The sequence below is a fragment of the Scyliorhinus torazame genome, chromosome 14, assembly GCF_047496885.1.
Source record: "Scyliorhinus torazame isolate Kashiwa2021f chromosome 14, sScyTor2.1, whole genome shotgun sequence".
Classification (NCBI taxonomy): Eukaryota; Metazoa; Chordata; class Chondrichthyes; order Carcharhiniformes; family Scyliorhinidae; genus Scyliorhinus; species Scyliorhinus torazame.
The window spans coordinates 205,556,228-205,578,671 of record NC_092720.1 but is presented as its reverse complement, the minus strand read 5'-3'; the positions used below and the strand labels follow the sequence as shown (position 1 = coordinate 205,578,671).

Below are 22,444 nucleotides of genomic sequence, written 5' to 3'. Positions count from 1 at the left end.
GGTGCCTGTTCGGGGAGGCTGGTATGGGAAGTAGAAGTAAACCGTGGTTTTAATCAGCTTAGAAGTGCCTGCCTGCAACTGGTACAATACAGTGAACCGCCTACAGGTCAACTGCTCTTTATACTTCCTTTCAAGGGGAGGAGCCATGGGCGGAGCCCTGACATGCCCCAACATATCCCCCTGTGGGTGAAGCCACACAATGGCCCATAGGTGGAGCCCACAAGGTCAACAACATAACATAGCTGTAACCCAATGGCAGAACATGATACTAATACACTGGTGAATTACGAGTACTATACATTCACCACACTGAGTATGAGCAGACTGTGAGTGTGGACAGGCAGTGAGTGAAAACAGCCAGTTGAGTGTGAACAGGAAGATAGTTAGTGTGAATAGTGAGTAATCAGGCAGTGAGTGAATACAGTGAGTGAATGTGAACAGTTGAACAGTGAGCGATAATAGGAAGACTGAACAGTGAGTAAACAGACAGGCAGTGAGTGTGAACAAAGAGACAGTGAGTGTGAACAGATAGTGAATAGTCAGGTAGTGAGTGTGAACAGATGTACAGTAAGTGTGAACAGAGAGACAGTGAGTGTAAACAGATAGTGAGTGTGGACAGGCAGTCAGTGTGAACAGACAGGGAGTCAGTTTGAACCGATAAGTGAGTGTGAACAGCGAGTCAGTGTGAACAGTCAGTGAGCATGAACAGATGGACAGTGAGTTGAGCACCATGTGAACAGAGAGTGTGAACTGAGTGTGAAGTCAGTATGAACAGAGGCAGTGAGTGTAAACAGAAATAGTGAGTGTGAACAGGCTGTGTGAAGTGAGTGTGAACAGACAGTGAGTGTGAACAATGAATGAACATAGAGATAGTGTGAACAGTGAGTCTGAACAACGAGTGAACAGAGATTGAGTGTGAATAGACAGTGAGTGTGAACAGGCGGGGAGCGGGGCAGCCGCGGTCTCCATGGCAGCGGGAGGTAGGGGTCCTGGCGGCCCTGCGCACGCGCACTGCAGACACCGGGACAGCGCCGGAGCCGGAGAGAAGCTGTGGGGACGGCGCTGGGATCGCTCTCCCACCAACCCCTGTCCCTGCGCCCAGGGAGCAGCCTCCCTGCCACCCTCCCCGCTGGGTCGAGATCGTGAACCCCGAGAGCCCGGAGCAGGAGCCGGATCCAGGGTGAGTGCGACCCTGGCAGGCCCGAGGCCTGAGCAGTAGGCCGCAGGCAGAGGCCAGGGGGGTGGACCATTGTCCAGAGTGGAGAAGGTAGTGGCGGAGAGTGAGCAGCGGAGCGGGCTCAGCCTGACCCTCCTATCACCGCCCACAAATCTTCACTCTCCACACTAGCTGCCAGACTTGCTGAGCATTTCCAGCACTTTCACATCGTATAAAACACCAGTTGGGCCACAACTGGAGACCTGCTGCTCTGCTCGCCCACATATGGGAAAGCAGGGTGACCAATTCTGTGCCAGGGAGGGAGGGAAGAGGGTAGGGTTACATTTTAGGGTATGGCGCTGTTGGTGTCACTCACCTCCAAGAGAATCTCGCGGACCTGGGTGAACGCTCAAATCCCCCCCTCGAGCCTTCCCTTCCTCCTACCATGCACAAATCATGGCACCCACAGGGCCGATGCTGAGCGGGAACAACCGGCAGCCGGCGTATCGAGGGCCGGCAAAGATGGCAGCCGGCGTATTGAGGGTCGGCAGACACGCCCGCTGGCGTATTGAAGGCCGGCGGACAAGCCAGCTGGCGTATCGAGGGCCGGACGTCACTCCAGCCGGCCTGCCGTGGGTCGGCCGACACTCCCGGTGGCGTGACGATGGTCGGCCGACACTCCCGGTGGCGTGACGAGGGTCGGCCGACACTCCCGGCGGCGTGACGAGGGTCGGCCGACACTCCCGGCGGCGTGGCGAGGGTCGGCCGACACTCCCGGCGGCGTGGCGAGGGTCGGCCGACACTCCCGGCGGCGTGACGAGGGTCGGCCGACACTCCCGGCGGCGTGCCGAGGGTCGGCCGACGCTTGTGCAGCCACAGAAAAACGATTTTTTTTCTCTGAGGGTTGTAGGACTTATAACTTTTTTCCCTGGAGAGTGGTGATGGCTCAAGGTCCTTGAACCTTTCCGATTCAGAGGTGGATTGATTCTTGACATTGGGGGTGGGTTGGGGTGGATTTAGGTGGGACTGTGGAATTGATGTCACAATTAGATCAGCCATGATTTTAGAGTGGTGGAGCAGTCTTGAGGGGCTGAATGGCCGACTCTTGCTCTTAATTTGTTTAAGAGATGCAAATAAATTATGGAACAAAAAATGTCCTGGGAAGGTGTGACATGGAACAAAAGGGCTAATTACAGTGGATGACCGAGGGTGTTGTCTGACCCGACTCAACCCCCCCGAATGCAGCCGCATGCCCCCGGAGAGGGAACCTGTGGAGTCCACTGGCGCAATTGTGCCCTACCATGCCAGATGGGCACCATGGCCTGGGCTGCCTTGACCACACGTTAATCACATTTTGGTACTTAAATTTCATTTGTTTTTGTTTAAGGCGGGATCTCTATAAGGGACGGCCCCTTAATTTATCCCTCAGTTTATTTGATTTAGTTTCCTTGGTTGTTTGAATACCAAAATAATTGGAATTCACTGACGAGGGGCAGTAGAGGCAGAAACCGGAGCAACCGGAGGAAACCCACGCAGACACGAGGAAAACGTGCAGACTCCGCACAGACAGTGGCTCAAGCCGGGAACCCGGGTCCTTGGCGCTGTGAAGCAACGGTGCTAACCACTGTGCCACCCAATGAGTTCAGATCCCATGAGCTAGGGGAATTTAAACTCAAATGTATTAATAAAATGGCCGCTCTCTTAAGTGGCCTTAAAACCATTGGATTATTGTAAACCCCATCTTGTGTATGAATGTCCCTCAGAGAAGAAAATCTGCATCCTCATCCACTCCGGTCTACATGTGATTCCAAGCCCACAACAGTGTGTTTGACTTCAACCTCCGAAATGGCTGAACGAGGCCAGCCCTGTTCACTCAGAGCACTCAGTTCAAGGATAGTATTCAAGTAATTGTGAGAACCTGTGTTTGGACCATAGAATGGATAAAGCACAGAAGGAAGCCATTCAGCCCATTGAGCCAGTGGCAGAGTAATATAGCCAGTCCCACTCCACCTCCCCTTTTCGGTAGCCCTGCAAATATTTTTCCTTGGTATCTTAACCGACTTGGATAATTAAATTGGCCTCCCCCACACTCAGGCAGTACATTCCAGCCCCTAATTGTTCAGTATGTTGAAAAAGAAATTTGTCGTGTCACCTATAGTTCCTTTTTCAATTGGTTTCCCCTGGTTTTTGACCCTTCCTCAATGCTTTGTCTAGACCTCGTGATTTTGGATCAACTCAATTCAATCTCTTCAACTTCCCTGCTCTGAAAGATAGCAACCACGTTATCTCCACTTAATGAAGTCCCTCGACCCTAATCTATTCTCATGCGTCCTCCCTAAAGCCTGCACATTTTTCCGAAAGTGCGGTACCCAGAATTGGACACATTACGCCAGTTGTGGCTGAACCAAAGGCTCATTGTAACTTCCTTGCTTTTGTACTCTATGCCCCTATAAAGCCCAGGATTGTGTATACCTTTTTGATCATTTTTGTTTCCTCCCTAACACCTTCAATTATTTATACCCACATAACCCCCCAGGTATCCACTTTAGAAGCACCCCCTTCAGTTTGTATGGCATCCATGGTGAAAGGCAAAAATGAGGCTAACAATGACCATAGATGAAGGATTACAGGAAGGAAGCAATAGGACGGAAGTGGTTTCAAGTCAGTGGGGGCAGCTGGATGTTCCTCATTAGAAAATGGCCTTTGAATAAACCACTGGTTTGGGCAATGGTCAAAAATACATCTAGATTATCTGATGAGCCGACTTGTACCTGTCTGAGAGGTCGAGCTAAGCTAAACTATTGTCCTTATCTGTGTTAAATTTGAGATGTGTGCAGCAAGGGTACAGCAGTTATTATGGGGTGACTTCAATCTGCACATTGATTGGGTTAATCAAACTGGTAGCAATGCGATGGAGGAGGATTTCCTGAAATGTATAATGGATACAATATGTCGAGGAACCAACTAGAGAGCAGGCCATTCTAGACTGGGAATTGTGCATTGTGAGAGGATTAATTAGCAACATTGTGGTACGAGATTTATTCGGGAAGAGTGACCATAATATGGTAGAATTCTTCATTAAGGTGCAGAGTGACACAGTTAAGTCTGAGACTGGGGTCCTGAGCTTAAAGAAAGCTAACTTTGATGGACTGGGACGTGCATTGGCTAGGATAAGCTGGCAAAGGATACTTAAGGGGTTGATGGTGGGTAGGCAATGGCAGACATTTAAAGAACACATGGATGAACTTCAACAATTGTACATTCCTGTCTGGCACAAGAGTAAAACGGTGAAGGTGGCTCAACGTGGCTAACAAGGGAAATCAGGGATAGTGTTAAAGCCAAAGAGGAGGCAAATAAATTGGCCAAAAAAAGCAGCAAGGCTGAGGACTGGGAGAAATTTAAAATTCAGCAGAGGAGGGCAAAGGGTTTAATTCGGAAGGGGCAAAAAGAATACAAGAGTAAGCTTGCAGAAAATGTAAAAACTGACTGCAAAAGCTTCCATAGATATATGTGAAGAGAAAAAGACTGGTGAAGACAAATGGAGGTCCCTTGCAGTTAGAACCAGGTGACTTCATAATGGGCAACAAATATGGCAAACCAGTTGAACAAATACTTTGGTTCTGTCTTCACTGAGGAGGGTACAAATAACCTTCTGGAAATACTAGGGGACAGAGTGTCTAGCATGAAGGAGGAACTGAAGGAATCCTTATTAGTCAAGGAATTGAATTGGGGAAATTGATGGGATTAGAACCAGATAAGTCCCCAGGTCCTGATGCTCCACATCCCAGAGTACTTAAGGAAGTGGCTCTAGAAATAGTGGACGCATTGGTGATCATTTTCCTGCATTCTATAGACTCTGGAAGAGTTCCAGTGGATTGGAGGGCAGCTAATGTAACCCCACAAAGGAGGGTGAGAGAAAACTGAATTATAGACTGGTTAGCCTGACATCGGTGGTGGGGAAAATGCTGGAGTCAATTATTACGGATGGAATAACTGCTCATTTGGAAAGCGGGACAGAATCCAAGTCAGCATGGATTCACTAAAGGGAAATCATGCTTGACAAATCGTCTGTCATTTTTTGAGGCTGTCTTTTGGGTAGCACAGTGGTTAGCATAGTTGCTTCACAGCTCCAGGGTCCCAGGTTCGATTCCTGGCTTGGGTCACTGTCTGCAAGATAGGAGAGGTTACTGGTGTTACGGGCATAGGTTGATAGTGTGGGCTTGGGTGGGGTGCCCTTTTCAAGGGCTGGTGAGGACCCGATGGGCCGGATGGCCTCCTTCTGCACTGTAAATTCTATGCTCTATGTGACCAGTAAAGTGGACAAGGGTGAACCAGTGGATGTGTATCTGGCCTTTTAAAAGGCTTTTGACAAGGTCCCACACAAGAGATTAGTGAGCAAAATTAAAGCTCATGGTAATGGGGGTGATATATTGATGTGGATAGATGATGTGAGGAGGATGCAAAGAGCTTGCAGGCTGATTAGGACCGGCTAGCTGAGTGGGCAGACACTTGGCAAATGCAATATAATGTGGGTAAATATGAGGTTATCCACTTTGATGGCAAAAGCAGGAAGGCAGATTATTATTTGAATGGTGGCAGTTTAGGAAAAGGAGAAGTGCAACGAGACCTGGTTATCATGGTGGAACAGTCGCTGAAGGTTGTCATGCAGGTACAGCAGGCGGTGAGGAAAGCTAACGGCATGCTGGCCTTCATAGCGAGAGAATTTGAGTACAGGAGTAGGGATGTCTTGCTGCAGTTATGCAGGGCCTTGGTGAGGCCACACCTTGAGTATTGTGTGCAGTTTTAGTCTCGAGGAAGGACATTCCTGCTATTGGGGGTGTCCAGTGACGGTTCACCAGACTAATTCGCAGGATGGCAGGACTGACATATGAAGATAGACCGGATTGACTGGGCTTGTACTCACTGGAGTTTAGAAGAATGCGAGGGGATCGCAGAGAAACATATAAAATCCTGATGGGACTGGACAGGATAGATGCGGGCAGAATGTGCCCGATGTTGGGGACGTCCAGAACTCCGGGTCACAGCCTAAGAATGAGGGGGTAAGCCATTCAGGACTGAGATGAGGAAGAACTTCTCTCAGAGAGTTGGGAACTTGTGGAATTCTCTCCCACAGAAGGCTGTTGGGGTCAGTTGGAAAGATTCACCCCATCCACAAACATTCACTCCCTCTGCCACCGGACTGTATACCATCTGCGCACCATGTACAAGATGCACTGCAGGAACTCGGCAAGGTTCCTTAGACCCGACCTTCCAAACCCACGACAACTACCATCCAGCTGGACATGGCCCTTGCTGCTGAAGGGATCAAGGGGTTTGGAGAGAAAGCGGGAGTGGGATACTGAATTTGCATGAGCAGCCATGCTCATATTGAATGGTGGTGCAGGCTCGAAGGGCTGAATGGTCTACCCTTCCTATTTTCTATGGCTGTCATTGTTGCGTCTGGAGCAATGTGTGAGTGACAGAAAATCTTTGAATTCGATTTGGGTAAAGAATATTTTCCAGTGTGTTTTCGGGATGGAAATCTGGCCTTGTAACTGGTCTGGCTTGTATGTAACTCCAGTGACACAGTACCGTGTGTGCTTCTTAACTGCCCCCTGGAATGGCCGAGCAAGCTACCCAGTTATGTTCAATAAGGTGGTTCATATCAGCCCTCCCAAGCACAGTTAAGGATGGTCTGGCTGTAAATGCTGGCCTTGTAAATGCGGGCAACACAGGTGGAGAAGGTAGTCAAGAAGGCATACGGCATGCTTGCCTTCATTGGCCGGGGCATTGAGTATAAGAATTGGCAAGTCATGTTGCAGCTGTATAGAACCTTAGTTAGGCCACACTTGGAGTATAGTGTTCAGTTCTGGTCGCCACACTAGCAGAAGGATGTGGAGGCTTTAGAGAGGGTGCAGAAGAGATTTACCAGAATGTTGCCTGGTATGGAAGGCATTAGCTATGAGGAGCGGTTGAATAAACTCGGTTTGTTCTCACTGGAACGAAGGAGGTTGAGGGGAGACCTGATAGAAGTATACAAAATTATGAGGGGCAGAGACAGAGTGGATAGTCAGAGGCTTTTCCCCGGGGTAGAGGGGTCAATTACTAGGGGGCATTGGTTTAAGGTGAGAGGGGCAAGGTTTAGAGTAGATGTACGAGGCAAGTTTTTTTACGCAGAGGGTAGTGGGTGCCTGGAACTCTCTACCGGAGGAGGTAGTGGAAGCAGGGACGATAGGGACATTTAAGGGGCATCTTGACAAATATATGAATAGGATGGGAATAGAAGGATACGGACCCAGGAAGTGTAGAAGATTGTAGTTTAGTCGGGCAGCATGGTCGGCACGGGCTTGTAGGGCCGAAGGGCCTGTTCCTGTGCTGTACACTTCTTCGTTCTTTGTTTGTCAGCAATTGCAAATTACTGCGGATGCTCTTTGACAAAGAATAATCTGCTTTGCCAGACTTGAAACGTTAGCTCCCTTCTCTCCACAGGCCTGCTGAGATTGTACAGTATATTCTGATTTAAAAAAAAATGAATGTGTGACTTGTTCTCTGTATATACCCAGTGTTGTGCTTCCCAATTGGGATTACTATCTTTCTCCTCTGTTCGCCCACAGCCACGTAACATGAATAATTCTGTCCAAATTCCACCCTTCCCTTGCAGCATAGCCTCATGATCTGGTCCATGGGATGGGGAGGAAAAAGCAACATGCAAACTCTTTCCAATGCCCCACAAGCATTGGGATGGCGGTAACTCGGGAAGCACTGGGGTAGTGTACAAATACGAATTAGGAGCAGGATTTAAGAAATTCGGTTCTTCAAGCCCGCTCTGCCATTCAATGAGATCATGGCTGATCTGACTGTGACCTCAACCCCACTTTCCTGTCCACCCCTGCTGTGTTTTGACCCTGTTGTTGGTCACGAATCGATGTACTGAAGCAGTCCATGTCCAAATGCAGCAAGACCTGGAGAATATCTAGGCTTGGGCTGACGGGTAACATTTGTGCCACACAAGCGCCAGACAATGTTTATCTCCAACCAGAATGAATCTAACCTTGACATTCAATGGCATGACCATCGCTGATTCCCCCACTATTAACATCCTGGGGATTACCATTGACCAGAAATTGAACTGGACAAGCCCCATAAATACTGTGGCGAGTAACTCACCAGCTGACCCCACAAAGCCTGTTTGTCATCTTTTAAGGCACAAGTCAGGAGTGTGATGGAATAATCTCCACTTGCCTGGATGAGTGCAGCTCCAACAACACCCAAGAAGCACAAACCCATATAGTATAAAGCAACCCGCTTGATTGGCACCCCATCCACAAACATTCACTCCCTCTGCCACCGGACTGTATACCATCTGCGCACCATGTACAAGATGCACTGCAGGAACTCGGCAAGGTTCTTTAGACACAACCTTCCAAACCCACTACCATCCAGAAGGACATGGGCAGCGGATGCATTGGAATCCCACCACCTGGAGGTTTCCCTCCAAGTCACTCACCATCCTCACTGTCGCTGGGATAAAGTTCTTTATTGTGCTCCCTACCAGCACTATGGGTGTACCTACACCTTATGGACTTCAGCAGTTGAAGATGGCAACTCACCACCACCTTCTTAGGGCAATTAAAGATGGGCAATAAATGTTGGCCTAGCCAGAGACATCCACATGAAGTTTAAAAAACAATATCCTGCTGCTGTAAAAATATTCAATCACCCTTTCTCTACTGCTCTCGGAGAAAGAGAGTCCCACAGACCCACGACCTGTGAGAGAAAATAATTCTAGAACATAGAATGTACAGTGCAGAAGGAGGCCGTTCGGTCCATTGAGTCTGCACCACCCACTTAAACCCTCACTTCCACCCTATCCCCGTAACCCAATAACCCCATCTAACCTTTTTGGTTACGAAGGGCAATTTATCATGGCCATTCCACCAAACCTGCACGTCTTTGGACTGTGGGAGGAAACCCACTCACACACGGGGAGAGCGTGCAGACTCTGCACAGACAGTGACCCAGCGGGGAATCGAACCTGGGGCCCTGGAGCTGTGAAGCCACAGTGCTATCCACTTGTGCTACCGTGCTGCCCTCTCTCTCTCCTAATCTCTGTCTTAAATGGAATACCCCCTGTATTTAGATTAGATTTAGATTTATTGTCACGCGATCGCGGTACAGCATTGTATTCTGCGTACGCTCCACGCAGAATGTAGGAAGAGGATCTATGGGAGCTCGCTCGCAGAGTCACTGCACTCCGGCGCCAATTAAACCGTGTCCCTAGTTCTAGTCTCTCCCATAAGTGGAAACAGCCTCTCAGCATCCACATTGTTGAGTTCCCGTAGGATCTATTATTTTTGAACATAGTCACCCCTCATTCTTCTAAACTCCAATGGATACAGGCCCGACCTTCCAATTTCCTCAAGAAAGTGGAAAAATGGCAAATAGAATTTAATCCAGAAAATTGAGAGGTTATGCATTTTGGAAGGGCAAGAAGGCGAGGCAATGCTCAATATACCCAAAGGTATTGCGAGGAATAGAGGAAATGAGAGATCCTGGATTGCATGTCCACAGGTCCCTGACAGGTGGATAAGGTATTAAAGAAAGCATATGGAATGCTTTCCTTTGTTGGGCGAGGTGGGATATAATGATGGAACTGTAACTTTAAAACGCTTGTTAGGTCACAGTTTTGTGTACAGTTCTGGTCAGTACATTACAGGAAAGGACATAACTGCTCTGGAGAGAGTTCAGAGGAGATGAATAAGAATGCTGCCAGGGCTTGAAAATTGCAGCTATGCGGAAAGATTGAGTAGACTAGGGTTGTTTTCCTTCAAACAGAGGAGGTTAAGGGGTTCCCGTACCGGCTTACCCGAACAGGCACCGTGGCGACTTAGGGGCTTTTCACAGTAACTTCATACTTGTGACAATAAATGATGATTATTATTATTATAAGTGAGGGGCACAAAATTATGAAGGCCTAGGCAGGAAAGACTTGTTTCCCCTTGCTGAGAGGTCACTTACCCGAGGGCACAGATTTAAGGTGATTGTCCAAAGATTAGAGGGGACATGAGGACAAGTTTTTCACGCAGAGGGTGGTGGGTACTTGCAAATTATTTCTGCGCCTAGATGATTCATTGTGTGGTTTCTGTTTTAAATGCCAATATGACAAATATATAAGTATCCAAATTGGTGCCTGTTACTGCGTTGATTTCTGCAAAATAATGTACCCATATACTGTCTGCTGAAACATCCATTTATATTTGACCCATGCAGCCAGTCGTCCCAGGTAAGTTTTTGATGCTACGTCTATAATTAACTTTCTGATCCTGCTCTCCCCGCATTAGTTGATTCAAACTTTCTGTCCCCGATAATTCTGCTGCTGGAGCCCACAGATTTTTCCCACCGTGTGTTAACGTGCCTGCGACGACATAAGTAGTGGGAATGCTGGCATGTACTCGGTTAGTGGTGGTGGGATCGGTTTAAGATGATGCATTGAGGGTCCTAAATAAGATGCACGTGCTGGAAGTACAAATTTTGCTTTTGAACTGTTCTGAATAGCTCCAGTCACATTGCCAGCTCTTTTGTGCTATTTTATTTTTGTTTAGGTGAGAGATGGAGCTCTTTCCATTTTGGACAGCCAGCTGCTTCCAACCCAAACTCCTCCGGAGTACCGTCTAGTTATCTGTCTAGTGTCAGGGGTGGGCCCTGATTTACTGATTCAGAGAGCAGAGTGAGCCACAACCAACCCCCTCATAAGATGCTTCTCCCAGTCTGGGCTGCATTTGAACCCCAGTATCAGAGGTGATAGGACTGTATCTAAACTGAAGTCACAGAATCGTTCAGTGCAGCAGGGGACTATTTGGCTGTCGCATCTTCAGATCATTATCTTCCATCTACTGTGAACAGTTTAAAAAAATGTTGTGATTGCAGCAACCATAACAATTACAAATGGTCTGTTCTGTTGCAGAGGAGGACAGCAAACCAGGCATGGCCATGGTAGAGGTTACAGTGAAGACTCTGGACTCTCAGAGCAGGACCTACACAGTTGAAGAAGAGGTAAGTACTGAGCACTGGTTGAATCTGTAGGAGGCCCATGGCCGCTCCTTTGATACCTCCTTTCTCCCGCTCAGCACCACCCAGCAGGGAGGTGCAATTTCAAAGAACTAACTTGCCCGTCCAATTGCTCTGTGTTTATTCATCAAACCAGTCGAAGAATCTTAGTGCTGGACAATATCAGGCTTCCCATTTCAGACTGAAGCCCATTTCTCAAGATGTCATCTGGTCTGTGGCTTATCAGTATCCTTTTCAAAGATCCAGTGGGAGGAGCTGAGTTGTCTCCTAGTCATAGTCATTATGATGCAGAAGGAGGCCGTTCGGCCCATTGAACCCATGCTGGCTCGGAGTAGATCCAATTCCCCCTGATCTACCTCTAGCCCTGTAAGTTTATTTCCCTCCAATGCTCATTGAAATCATTTGTGTCTGTTTCCTCATAGGCAGCAAGTCCCAGACTTTTAGTTCTTCCTCACTACCCCACCCCCTCCCCTCATCTCTTGCTTGAAACCTAAATCCGTGCCCCCCTAATCCTTGTACCATCAGCTGATGGGATCAGATTGCCTGCCTTATCTAAACCTGTCATAATCTTGTACACCTCTATCAAATTTCTCCTCCATCTTTGCTCCAAGGAGAACCACCATAGCTTTTCCAACCTAAGCTTGTGGTTAAAATTCCTGAACCCGAGAACCATAGGGGCGAATCTCCTCTGCACCCCCTGATGGGGCCCTCACACTCTTCCTAAAGTGTGGTGACCAGAAATGGACTCTGTTCTCCTATTGTCGCCTAATCAGAACTTTATGAAGGTTTAGTGTAACTTTCTTACTTTCCGGCAAGTTATGCCAAATGGAGTGCCATGGGAACCGTGCTGGGACCTCTATTATTTACAATCTATATCAATATCAATGACTTTAATGATGGGACTGAATGTATGGTTTGCTAATGACTCAACGATAGACAGGAAGGAAAATTGTGAAGAAGACATGTGTCTACAAAGTGATATCGGCAAGTTAAGTGAATGGCAGATGGCGCATAATGGGAAAGTGTGAACTTGCCCACTTTAGCAGGAAGAATAGAAAAGCAGCAAATTATTTGAATGGAGAGAGATTGCAGAACTCGAGGAGCAGAGGGATGTCTCCTGGTGCATGATTCATTAAAAAGCTCGTCTGCAGGTACAGCAATTGAGTAGGAAGGGAAATGGAATGCAGTTTATCGCAAGGGGAATGGAATAGAAAAAGAGGAATATTTTGCTACAGTTGTACAGGGTGTTGATGAGACCGCATCTGGAATACCGTGCACAGTTCTGGTCTCCATATTTAAGAAAGGATGTAATTGCATTAGAAGCAGTACAGAGAAGGTTAACTTTGACTGACAGCTATCTTCTGAAGAAAAGTTGAACAACTTAGGCATTTATCCGTTGGAGTTTAGAAGAATGAGAGGCGATCTTCCGAAACATCATAAAATCCTGAGGGGACTTGACAGGGTGGATGCGGAAAGATTATTTCCCCTTGTGGGAAGACATAGAAATAGGGGACAAGGTTTAAAAATAAGGGGTCTCCCATTTAAAATGGAGATGAGAGATTTTTCCTCTGAGGGTCATGACTCTATGGAGCTCTCTTCCCCCACAAAGCTTGATGGAGACAAGGTCGTTGAATATTTTTAAGGCAGCAATAGATAGATACTTTTTTGGGGGGCAATAGGTAGATACTTGACTAACAAGGGAACCAAAAGGTATTGGGGTAGCTAGGAAAGTACAGTTGAGGCCATAGTCTGATCAGCCATGATTTTGTCAAATGGTGGAGCAGGCCTGAGGGTCGAATGGCTTATCCCAGATTCATAAGTTTGTATGTACTCGGTACCTCCATTTGTGATGCTCAACATCCTGTATGCTTTGCTAACAATTACCTTAATATACCTGATTCAAAGATCTGTTCATGTGCACCACCGGTTCCATCTGTCCCTGTACACTCTTTACAACTGAGTCCTACAGTCTACATTGTCTCTTCTTATTCCTTGTGCCCAAATGCTCACCTCACAGATTGACCGCTTGCCCATTCTGCTAGCCTACCTATGTCCTGGTGCAGTCGATTGGTGTCGTCCTCACTGTCACACCTTGCAAGTTTGATATTGTTCCAAATTTCAGAATTGTACTCTATTCCAAAACCCATGTTATTTTCATATATACAAGTGGTCCTGACAATCTTGGGGGAGCATCACTGTAACCTTCCAGTCCGTGAAAACACCATTTACCACAACTCGCTGGTTTATTGTCCTGAGCCAATTATTTTTATATATGCAAGCTAACACTTGCCCTCCTATTCCATGAGCCTCAATTTGGTTAACCAGCCTTTTATGTGGCACTTCATCAAAAACTTTGTGAAAATCCACATAGACAACATCCATTGCTCTCCTTTGTCAACTTTCTTTCCTACTTGATCAAAAACTCCACTTGGGTTAGTCGTGCACGCTCTGCCTTTTACAAGTCTATGTTGGCTCCACTTAATTAACTCAAACCTCTCCAATACCCTGTTGATTGTTTTCTCCCCAATATTGTTCCTAAAGCGTCCAACTACCACTGATACTAATCTGCCTGGCTTGTAGTTACCAGAAATGTGCTTGTGCCCTTTCATAAGGCCATCACGTTTGCCACTCTCCAGTCCGCTGGCCCTCTTTCACCCCCTTCCATTGAACATAGAACGTATAGTGCAGAAGGAGGCCATTCGGCCCATCGGGTCTGCACCGACCCATTTAAGCCCTCACCACCCTATCCCTGTAACCCAATAACCCCTCCTAACCTTTTTTGGTCACTAAGGTCAATTTATCATGGCCAATCCATCTAACCTGCACATCTTTGGACTGTGGGAGGAAACCGGAGCACCCGGAGGAAACCCACGCAGACATGGGGAGAACGTGCAAACTCCACAGAGACAGTGACCCAGCGGGGAATCGAACCTGGGACCCTGGCACTGTGAAGCCACAGTGCTATCCACTTGTGCTACCGTGCTGCCCAAAATGAAAATCGCTTATTGTCACAAGTGGGCTTCAAATGAAGTTACTGTGAAAAGCCCCTAGTCACCACATTCCGGCACCTGTTTGGGGAGGCTGGTACGGGACTTGAACCGTGCTGCTGGCCTGCCTTGGTCTGCTTTTAAAGCCAGCAGTTTAGCCCTGAGCTAAACCAGCCCCTCAGTCTAGGGAAGATTTGAAGATAATGGCAAACCTTTTCTCTATCTCCACTCTGCACATTTAGCAACCTGGAATACAAGCCACCTGAACCAGGCAACTTACTCTCAGGATCATCAGCCTCACCAATATATGCCACCTATCAGCTTTTACCCCATCCATTACCTCTAATATTTCTGCTTTTACCACTATTTTGTCAGCACCCTCTTCCTGGGTACACACTGACATTAAGAATTCTAGCCTTACCCTAATCATGTATCACCCTCTTTGTCCCTTATAGGCCCCACCCCACCTCATTGCCCGCTTGCTATTTACATTAGAAGATGTTTGAGTTCTCTTTTATGTGACTATTTTTTTCCAATTGTCATATCTCTCTGCCCGTTGTATTTTCCTCTTCACTTCTCTCTCCACCCATTTTATTCTGATTCTTGCCTGAAGAATTCACCTGACCTGCATCATACTGCCTCTGTTTTTTCACATATTCTATGTCTTGTCATTCAGTAAGTTCTGGCTTTGGTTTCCCTGCCTTTCGCCCTTGTTGGAATGTATTTAGCCTGTACCTGAAACTTCTTAAAGATCACCCATTGGTCCATTACAGTTTTCCCCGCCGTCTTTGGTTCCATTTCACCCTCCCATTTAAGGGACCCCTCTTCCAATTTAGGAGTTATACTTTAAAGAACACATTTCTGGAATTCTTTCCTTTAACTCTAAGACTATCCCAATCGATATTAAATAATTAAAGTCCCCCGCCAGTATCGCCACTCTGTAGTTCTTGCACATGGAAACATAGACATCGAAAATATGAGCAAAAGTAGGCCATTTGGCCCTTTGAGCCTGCTTCTCCGTTCGATGTGATCATCGTCGATCTTCTATTTCAACGCCATACTTCAGTGCTCTCCCCATAATCCCTTGACACCTTTTTAAGTCAAGCAATCTATCTGTTTCCTCAAATATATTCAGTGACTTAGCCTCCACAGCTTTCTGTGGCAGAATTCCACAGGTTCGCCACCCTCTGAGCGAAGATGATTCTCCTCCTCGCAGCCTGTATCCTGAGACTACGATCCCTTGTTCTAGACTCTGTGATTTCCCTACAGATTTGCTCATCAGGTGCTCTCTCGGTATTTGGAGGCCTTTAAAATGCTCCCAGCACCGCAATTATCCTCTTTTACTTCTCAATTCTAACCAAATGATTACGCCCTGGCCTGCTGAGGGATGTCTTCTCTTTCCAACACTACAATGTCTTCCCTAATGAGTATTGCTACTCCATCTCCCTTTTTTTCCTTCTCTGTCTATTGTGAACTGCATTGTGTACCGTGCTGTATTCTATGAAGATCTAGAAATACTCTCTCTCTCAGTTTTCCCTGTTGAGAAGCACCAGGTTGTAGGTCAGACGATCCTTGTAACAACGCTGATGAGGTTCCGGACCCCTCCGGAATCTCGGCTGTTAACCTGCGTCGTTATCTACTCTGCATTGCATGTGTTTTATGTCTACATTTGTGCTAAATAGTTTGAGTACGTTTTGCTGATTTGTCATTTGTTGTAGCTCACTTTGACTGATCTGATGTTTGTTCTCCTTCAGCTGACAGTCAAAGAATTCAAAGAGCACATCTCTAGCTCTGTGAACATCCCAGCCGACAAGCAGCGGCTCATTTACCAGGGTCGGGTCCTGCAAGATGACAAGAAGCTGAAAGAGTATGGCAAGTATTAACCCCAGGATTACTCTTCCTTTAAGGCACTCAGTTTTGTTCCTCCACCCCATGGTACAGAACTTCTTTTTACAAATCTTATTACATAATGGCATAGATAATGGCATAGTGTAGGTGATAATGGCATAGTGTAGGTTAGATGGCTTTTGTGATAATGGCATAGTGTAGGTTAGATGGCTTTTGTTTCGGTGCAACATCGTGGGCCGAAGGGCCTGTACTGCGCTGTATTGTTCTATGTTCTATGTTCTACATTGAATATACATCAGAAATTGACCATTTAGCCCAGTTGATCGCGGTGACAACAATACGGACAATGTCTTGGCTTTGCGGGTGGGGAAGGGCGGAATGGAAAGCAGGGAATTCACAATCCTCTTCAAGCCAGAGGCAGTGGAGAGAAATCCAGCGGTTGTTAACACACTTCCAAAATGAATATTGGCCAGCAAAATCTTGAAACGTTTTCACCCTATAAACGGGAGAGGATGTAAATTTGTGCCTCAAGTGCAAACTGCAAGTCTACTGACCAAAAGCATTAGGTTGGGTCGCTTTTTTTTTAGTTCACACAGGCATGAGGAGCCTCTTTCTGTGCTGAAACTCTCCTAGGAGTCCAAGAATCTTGCAGGGTATGTACCTGCTTGAAGACTAACGTTTGCCTTTAACTTACTCAGACTAAATAAGGAGAAGCTGTTTTATGTAGTAGAAGGGTTGGTAACAAGAGGACAAAGAACCAGAGGCAGCGTGAGACAAAAATATTTCACGCAGTGAGTGTTGCGATTTGGAATGCACTGCCTGAAAGGGTGATGGCAGTAGATTCAGGAGTAACATTCAGGATGTAATTACGGTCTCTCACTACTTGCTAATCGACAAGCAGGCCTAGGGACTAGTCTGTGCTGAGTGTTGGCTAGCAACTGTTTGTTTCTGCAGCAGTATTAATCACGTAGTATATTACACGTAGTATTCACAGCACAGTCAACAGGCCGGAGAATGCACTGCACGCAAGCCTCCTCCCGCTTTACTTCATTTCCCCCTCGCTCTCACCCTATCGTATAAACATTGAGATGGTGGAGGTTTTTATGAACCGTGCCAATGCCAGTATCTCATTTATCTTAGAGCTTGAATTTGGTTTTCACAAGACAGCAATTCCATTGATAAGTGAGGCCTGTTATCTGCAGTTGCTGACTGGCCCAACTCTGCATTGAAGAAAATGCATTCAGCTCAAGAAAGGCCCCGGGTTTCATCATCTCCGCTAAATTGACAGGTTACAGATTGGTTGCAGGCTGGAGGCAGTGGAGGTGTGGTGCCTGCCATGTGCAGGTTGGCACCATCATACATTTTTGAAGTGAGCAAAGATGTCCAACTCCTGAGTTCATAGAATCCCTACAGTGCAGAAGGAGGCCATTTAGCCCATCGAGCCTGCACCGACCCGCCAAAAGAACACCCTACCTAGGCCCATTCCCCCACACACCGCCCCCACAACCTAACTTACACATCTTTCGATACTTGGGGACAATTTAGCATGGCCAATCCACCTAAACTGCACACTGTTGGACTGTGGGAGAAAACTGGAGCACCCGGGACAACCACATGCAGTCACAGAAATAATGTGCAAACTCCACACAGACAGTCCCCCAAGGCCGGGATTGAACCCGGGTCCCTGGCGCTGTGAGGCAGCAGTGCTAACCACTGTGCCGCCATACACTTGCCTTTGAGTGCACACGGTTACGTCCTATAATATCTTAGAAGTAAGTTATTCTTGCGGTGTTGTCAGCCCTAACTCTGGCCAAACGTGACTCCTTGACTTTCGTCGCTCCACCATTGGCGAATCTGCTGTCATCTGGCTGGGCACTGGGCTCGTGAATTTCCTCCCTAAACCGCTGCATTTCTCTGTCTGTCCTCCTTTACAATGCTGCTTGAAACCTACCTGTTCAACCCAGCTTTTGGTCATCTGTCCTGATGTCCCCTTGCTGGCTCAGTGTCAAATTTTGTTTAACAATACCTGCCACAAAGTGCGTTGTGATGTTTGGCGCTGATGGAGGTGCTAAATAAATTGCAAGTTAAGTGAAATATTCAGCACTCAGACTGGGTTTGCACATGGTTTCATGGCCTTTTGGTTTAGGCAGTGAAGGTTCATTAACAGCCTGGTACCATGCAACTTGAAGCAGTGTGGCATAAGTGGTGGTGTGGTGGTATTGTTGCTGGACTATTAATCCAAAGACCCAGGGTAATGCTCTGGGACCCGGGTTTGAATTCCATCACTACAGATGGTGAAATCTGAATTCAATAAAAATAATCTGGAATTAAAAATCTAATGATGACCATGAAACCGTTGTGGATTGTCATAAAAACCCATCTGGTTCACTAATGTCCTCTGGGGAAGGAAAGATAGAAGGACTTTTATCATATTTGTTCATAATATTTATTATATGCCTTTAAACAAGTAGCTAAATTTATGTGTCACTCGCTGCAGAGTTTTAACTTTTTATTTGTGTTCCATCTTCTCTTCAGATGTCCACCACAAAGTCATCCATTTGGTGGAGCGCGCTCCACCGCAAGCTCAGCAAGCCACGGGAGGGCCCTCCTCGGCGGGCGCCTCCATGCCACACCCCGGAGGTGCACGTGGGACTCCAGGCGGACCCCATGACAGGAATGCCAACAGTTATGTGATGGTGGGCACCTTCAATTTGCCAGTCAACCTTCTAGACCCTCAGCAGATACAGGTTAGTGGCGGAGATCTGAGGGTAAGGGGCAGCGAGTGGAGCCAACTGGAAGTGTGAAACCCCTTTCCCTACGCTGTCCCTGCCCCTCCCAAAAAAAAAACTATGTTTTAACCTCGGGTGGCATGTCAGGTTTTCTGCTTCCTAACCATTGCAAGCTCATTGCATGTGCCTCTTCCAAAATAATAGAGCGCCTTCATGACACTGAAAATGGCCTGTGAAAATCCGTGGCCTATTTCTCCATCTACGGCCCTTAGCAGCAAGTATTTTGCATTCGATCCATTGCTGTTAAAATGAAGAAATATCCCAAGGAGCTTTGTAAATAGCTGTTACAGGGCAGATGGCCAGCCAGGAAGAGAGAGATTATCAGGACTGGCCAGGAACTTGGTCAGGGGTCTTCACAAGCATTTTAATTAAAAGAAGAGGCAGGCAAAAGCGTTGCAGGGGGAATTCCAAATGTAGGACGGAGCTGGCTGATTGCTGTCATAACAGTGGATGGATGAAGGTGCCGGAGGCGGGTAGGGATGAGCCCCAAGTTTCTTTTTGAGCTGTGGAGTTTGGGAAGCAATTCGCTTGGACTGCAGTGAGTATAATGTATCAACAGTAACAGACCTACCTGTTCTGGGGATGCCCAGTCTCCATATCTCCATCAAAACAAATCTCACCCTCCGTATTCGCCGCTGTTCTGACTGTGGCACTTGTACAGTAATTGCAGTTAATGCCAGGCCACGCTGTTTTAATGGTGATTTTCATTTTTGTTTCCAGCGTTCCGACTTTGGTTGTCTTATTAAATCTAGTTGAGGATTTTAGTGATCGTGTATGAGCCAAGCAGCTTTAATATTTGTTGCAATAACTTGTATAAGTTTATGCAGACCCTCGGCTAGGCTTGTAACCAGTAGCACTTCATTCTAGGATTGCTTCTCTTCGTATATGGGGAGATGGTGGCGTAGTGGTAATGTCCTGGGCTAATAATCCTGAGGCCTGGGTCCTGGGGACAAGGGTTCAAATCCCACGACGGCAGCTGGTACAATTCAAAATTCGATGAAATACATGGCGATTGTCGTAAAAATCAGTCCAGTTCACTAATGTCCTTACCTGGTCTGGCCTCCATGTGATTCCGATGTGATTGACTCTTAACTGCCCCTCTGAAATGGCCTTGTGAGACACTCAGTTTGAGTACACGTCCCATGAAAGAATAAATAGTATATGCAAACCAAGTTTGAAAGGACAGATGCAGGGAGTACACTGTGTCAATAAGACCTGCCCTTTCTGGGGTTTCCCAGTCTCCATAATCTCAGCTTTTCCATTAATATGAATCTCATCCCTCATACTCTGCACTGCTCTGGCCCTTGCATACTAATTGCAGTTGGTTCTAGGCTGCACTGTTTTAATGGTGATTTTCATTTTCGGTCCCAGGGTTACGACATTGGCCGTAGTGTTAAAATCTAGTTGAGAATGTTGGTGGTTGTATATTGTCGCATGGGCATTTTTCCACAGTTAAGAGTACAAGACAGTGGTCGTGTGTTCACATTCACACTTCACTGACACTGCAATTACTCTAAAGCAGGGAACGACACCGCAGATAATCTGCCGGAACAAAACCTTGACATGCCCACTGGTTTTCAGGGAAGTGTGACATATTTTGCACAGCAACCAGGCAATTCTGCGTATTTAATCTGTTAAGTCTTTTAACAGTATTAAGTCGCAAACCAATATGGTGGTAGATATCCTGCGTACGTCTTACAGTTGTGCTTGCTTTTAGGAAGGCTTCCAGGTAACTGCGAATACATGCACGTTGCAAGGGCACCTCTGATTATTTTTGTGATGCGTGTGTTCCCATGTAAGGTGACACTGATTTATAGTGTGGAGTACATCCACATGGGTGCTGCAGTGTCGTCCCGATGATGTTTCCTTTCCCTATTGTTACAGCAATCAGTACAGCAGGTGATGGCAGGTTTGGGTGAGGCTGGTCGGAATACAAGAGTTACAACTTCCACCGGGGTAAGTGTCAGTGTGTGTCTTTGATTGTACTTGGGGGTGAGGGCTGGGGGCAGGAAAGGTTTGTAAGGTGCGCAGACTGACTGGCGCAGTTATGGCAATTAAAAAATAAATATTATTTCAGCATTCAAAGCTAAATTTAATTCTCCCAGGGATTCCAGCCTTGCAAACCTTTCAATATACAACCAGTTATGATTGTCGATTCAGTTCCAACATCTTATCAGATTGCTCATTTTGTCAAGGCTAGTATTTTGCCACATTTACTCATGAGTATTGCAAGTTGTGACACACAGAAAGCCGGACATGCTCCATACTGTTTAAGCTCCAGGTTGTTGGGCACTTGTTTCGGCAAAGTGTTCGAATTATTGGATGTTTTAGCTAGCGTTTAATATTGTCACACCTTAGAGACTGGCATTGAGGGTAATATGTAAGTAGTACGTGGAGTTCAGGGGAATATAAAGGTGGTTGCAGGACAGGAAGAGTAGTGGTAAAAGGCAGCTATTCAGAATAATTAGGTAGTTTGTCTACGTTAGCATCTATAGTATATTTACTATTTATCAAAGTGATCTGGGCTTAGGTGTTGAAAGAGCCAAATTGATATTTTATTGACTCTGGGTTGTTGAAAATTGTAATACATTGTGAGGAAGATTGTGAAAGATTGCAGGGGGAAACAGGCGAGTAGGATTGACAGAGTGGGATTAGCATAAATGTATCACCTTTGGGAAGTAATATATTTTAACAGGAGCAGAGGGAATCTCAGATATAGAGGTCATGAAAGGTCTAAGTAAGGATGGATCCAGAAGTATAGATTAGAAAAATAAGTTGGAAGCGTCAAACCTGATTGTGTGCAAGACTGCCGACCAGTTATTTTTAATTCCTCTGTGGGATGTGGGCATTGTTGGCAAGGCAAGTATTTGTTGCCCATCCCTAATTTTTCTTCAACTGGATGGTCTGATTTGGCCATTTCAGTGGGCCTGGAGTCACAAGTAGGCCAGACCAGGGTAAGGACGCTGACTTCCTCGTGAACCAGATGGGTTTTTATGATGGTCGATAATAGGGTCACGGCCACCATTACTGAGACCAACTTTCAATTCAAATTTAGCTGCTGTGCTTGGATTTGAATCCCTGTCCCTTGAGAACTAGCCTGGATCTCTGTTCCAGTGACATTCTCTCCTAGCCACCATCTCATTCCTTGCTGGAGTATTTCCTACAGTTTTGGAGAACGTGTTGGAGGTGCAGAGTAAATTAAGTGGAATGTTGTCAGAGAGGAGGCGTTTTTGGGGGAAATTGGTGACAAATTGGGTTGCTTTTCAGGAGAGCTGAGAAAAGCTGAGGAGTGACCCGGTAGAGCTCTTTAAAATCTGGCAATTATCAACTGGCTCTCGCTCCTTGACAAGCGATAAATAAGAGGGTGCGAATCAGATGAGCACAAGCGACTTGGGGATATGGTTAAAATTCCTTCATCCGCACAGTTTTTAAAAGCTGGAAGCTTTTGCCATAAACCATTATTTAAAGTCTTCAAAAGGCAATTAGATGGCTCTTTGGGAATAAAAGATTGAAGGTATTGGTGGCCACCAGTAAATTGTGAGACCAGATTAGAAGGCCTGTGGGAAGGAAGGAATGAGTTCAAAATCAAATGGCTG

At 46.5% G+C, this 22,444-nt stretch overlaps 1 protein-coding gene across 3 annotated transcripts in view; it reads left to right on the top strand.

Annotated features, from left to right (window-relative positions):
• Window positions 1–1,002: 1,002 nt before the first annotated feature.
• Window positions 1,003–22,444, top strand: part of LOC140390377 (large proline-rich protein BAG6-like) — a 101,888-nt gene continuing 80,446 nt past the window's right edge. For 2 of the 3 annotated variants that reach the window (XM_072475488.1, XM_072475487.1), the window contains exons 1-5: window positions 1,003–1,180; window positions 11,121–11,209; window positions 15,966–16,083; window positions 18,595–18,806; window positions 20,733–20,804. In XM_072475488.1, the coding sequence (XP_072331589.1) occupies window positions 11,141–11,209; window positions 15,966–16,083; window positions 18,595–18,806; window positions 20,733–20,804 (471 nt within the window). In that variant the 5' untranslated portion in view covers window positions 1,003–1,180; window positions 11,121–11,140. The remainder of the gene's footprint in view (window positions 1,181–11,120; window positions 11,210–15,965; window positions 16,084–18,594; window positions 18,807–20,732; window positions 20,805–22,444) is intronic. The other variant, XM_072475490.1, reaches the window with a different exon arrangement.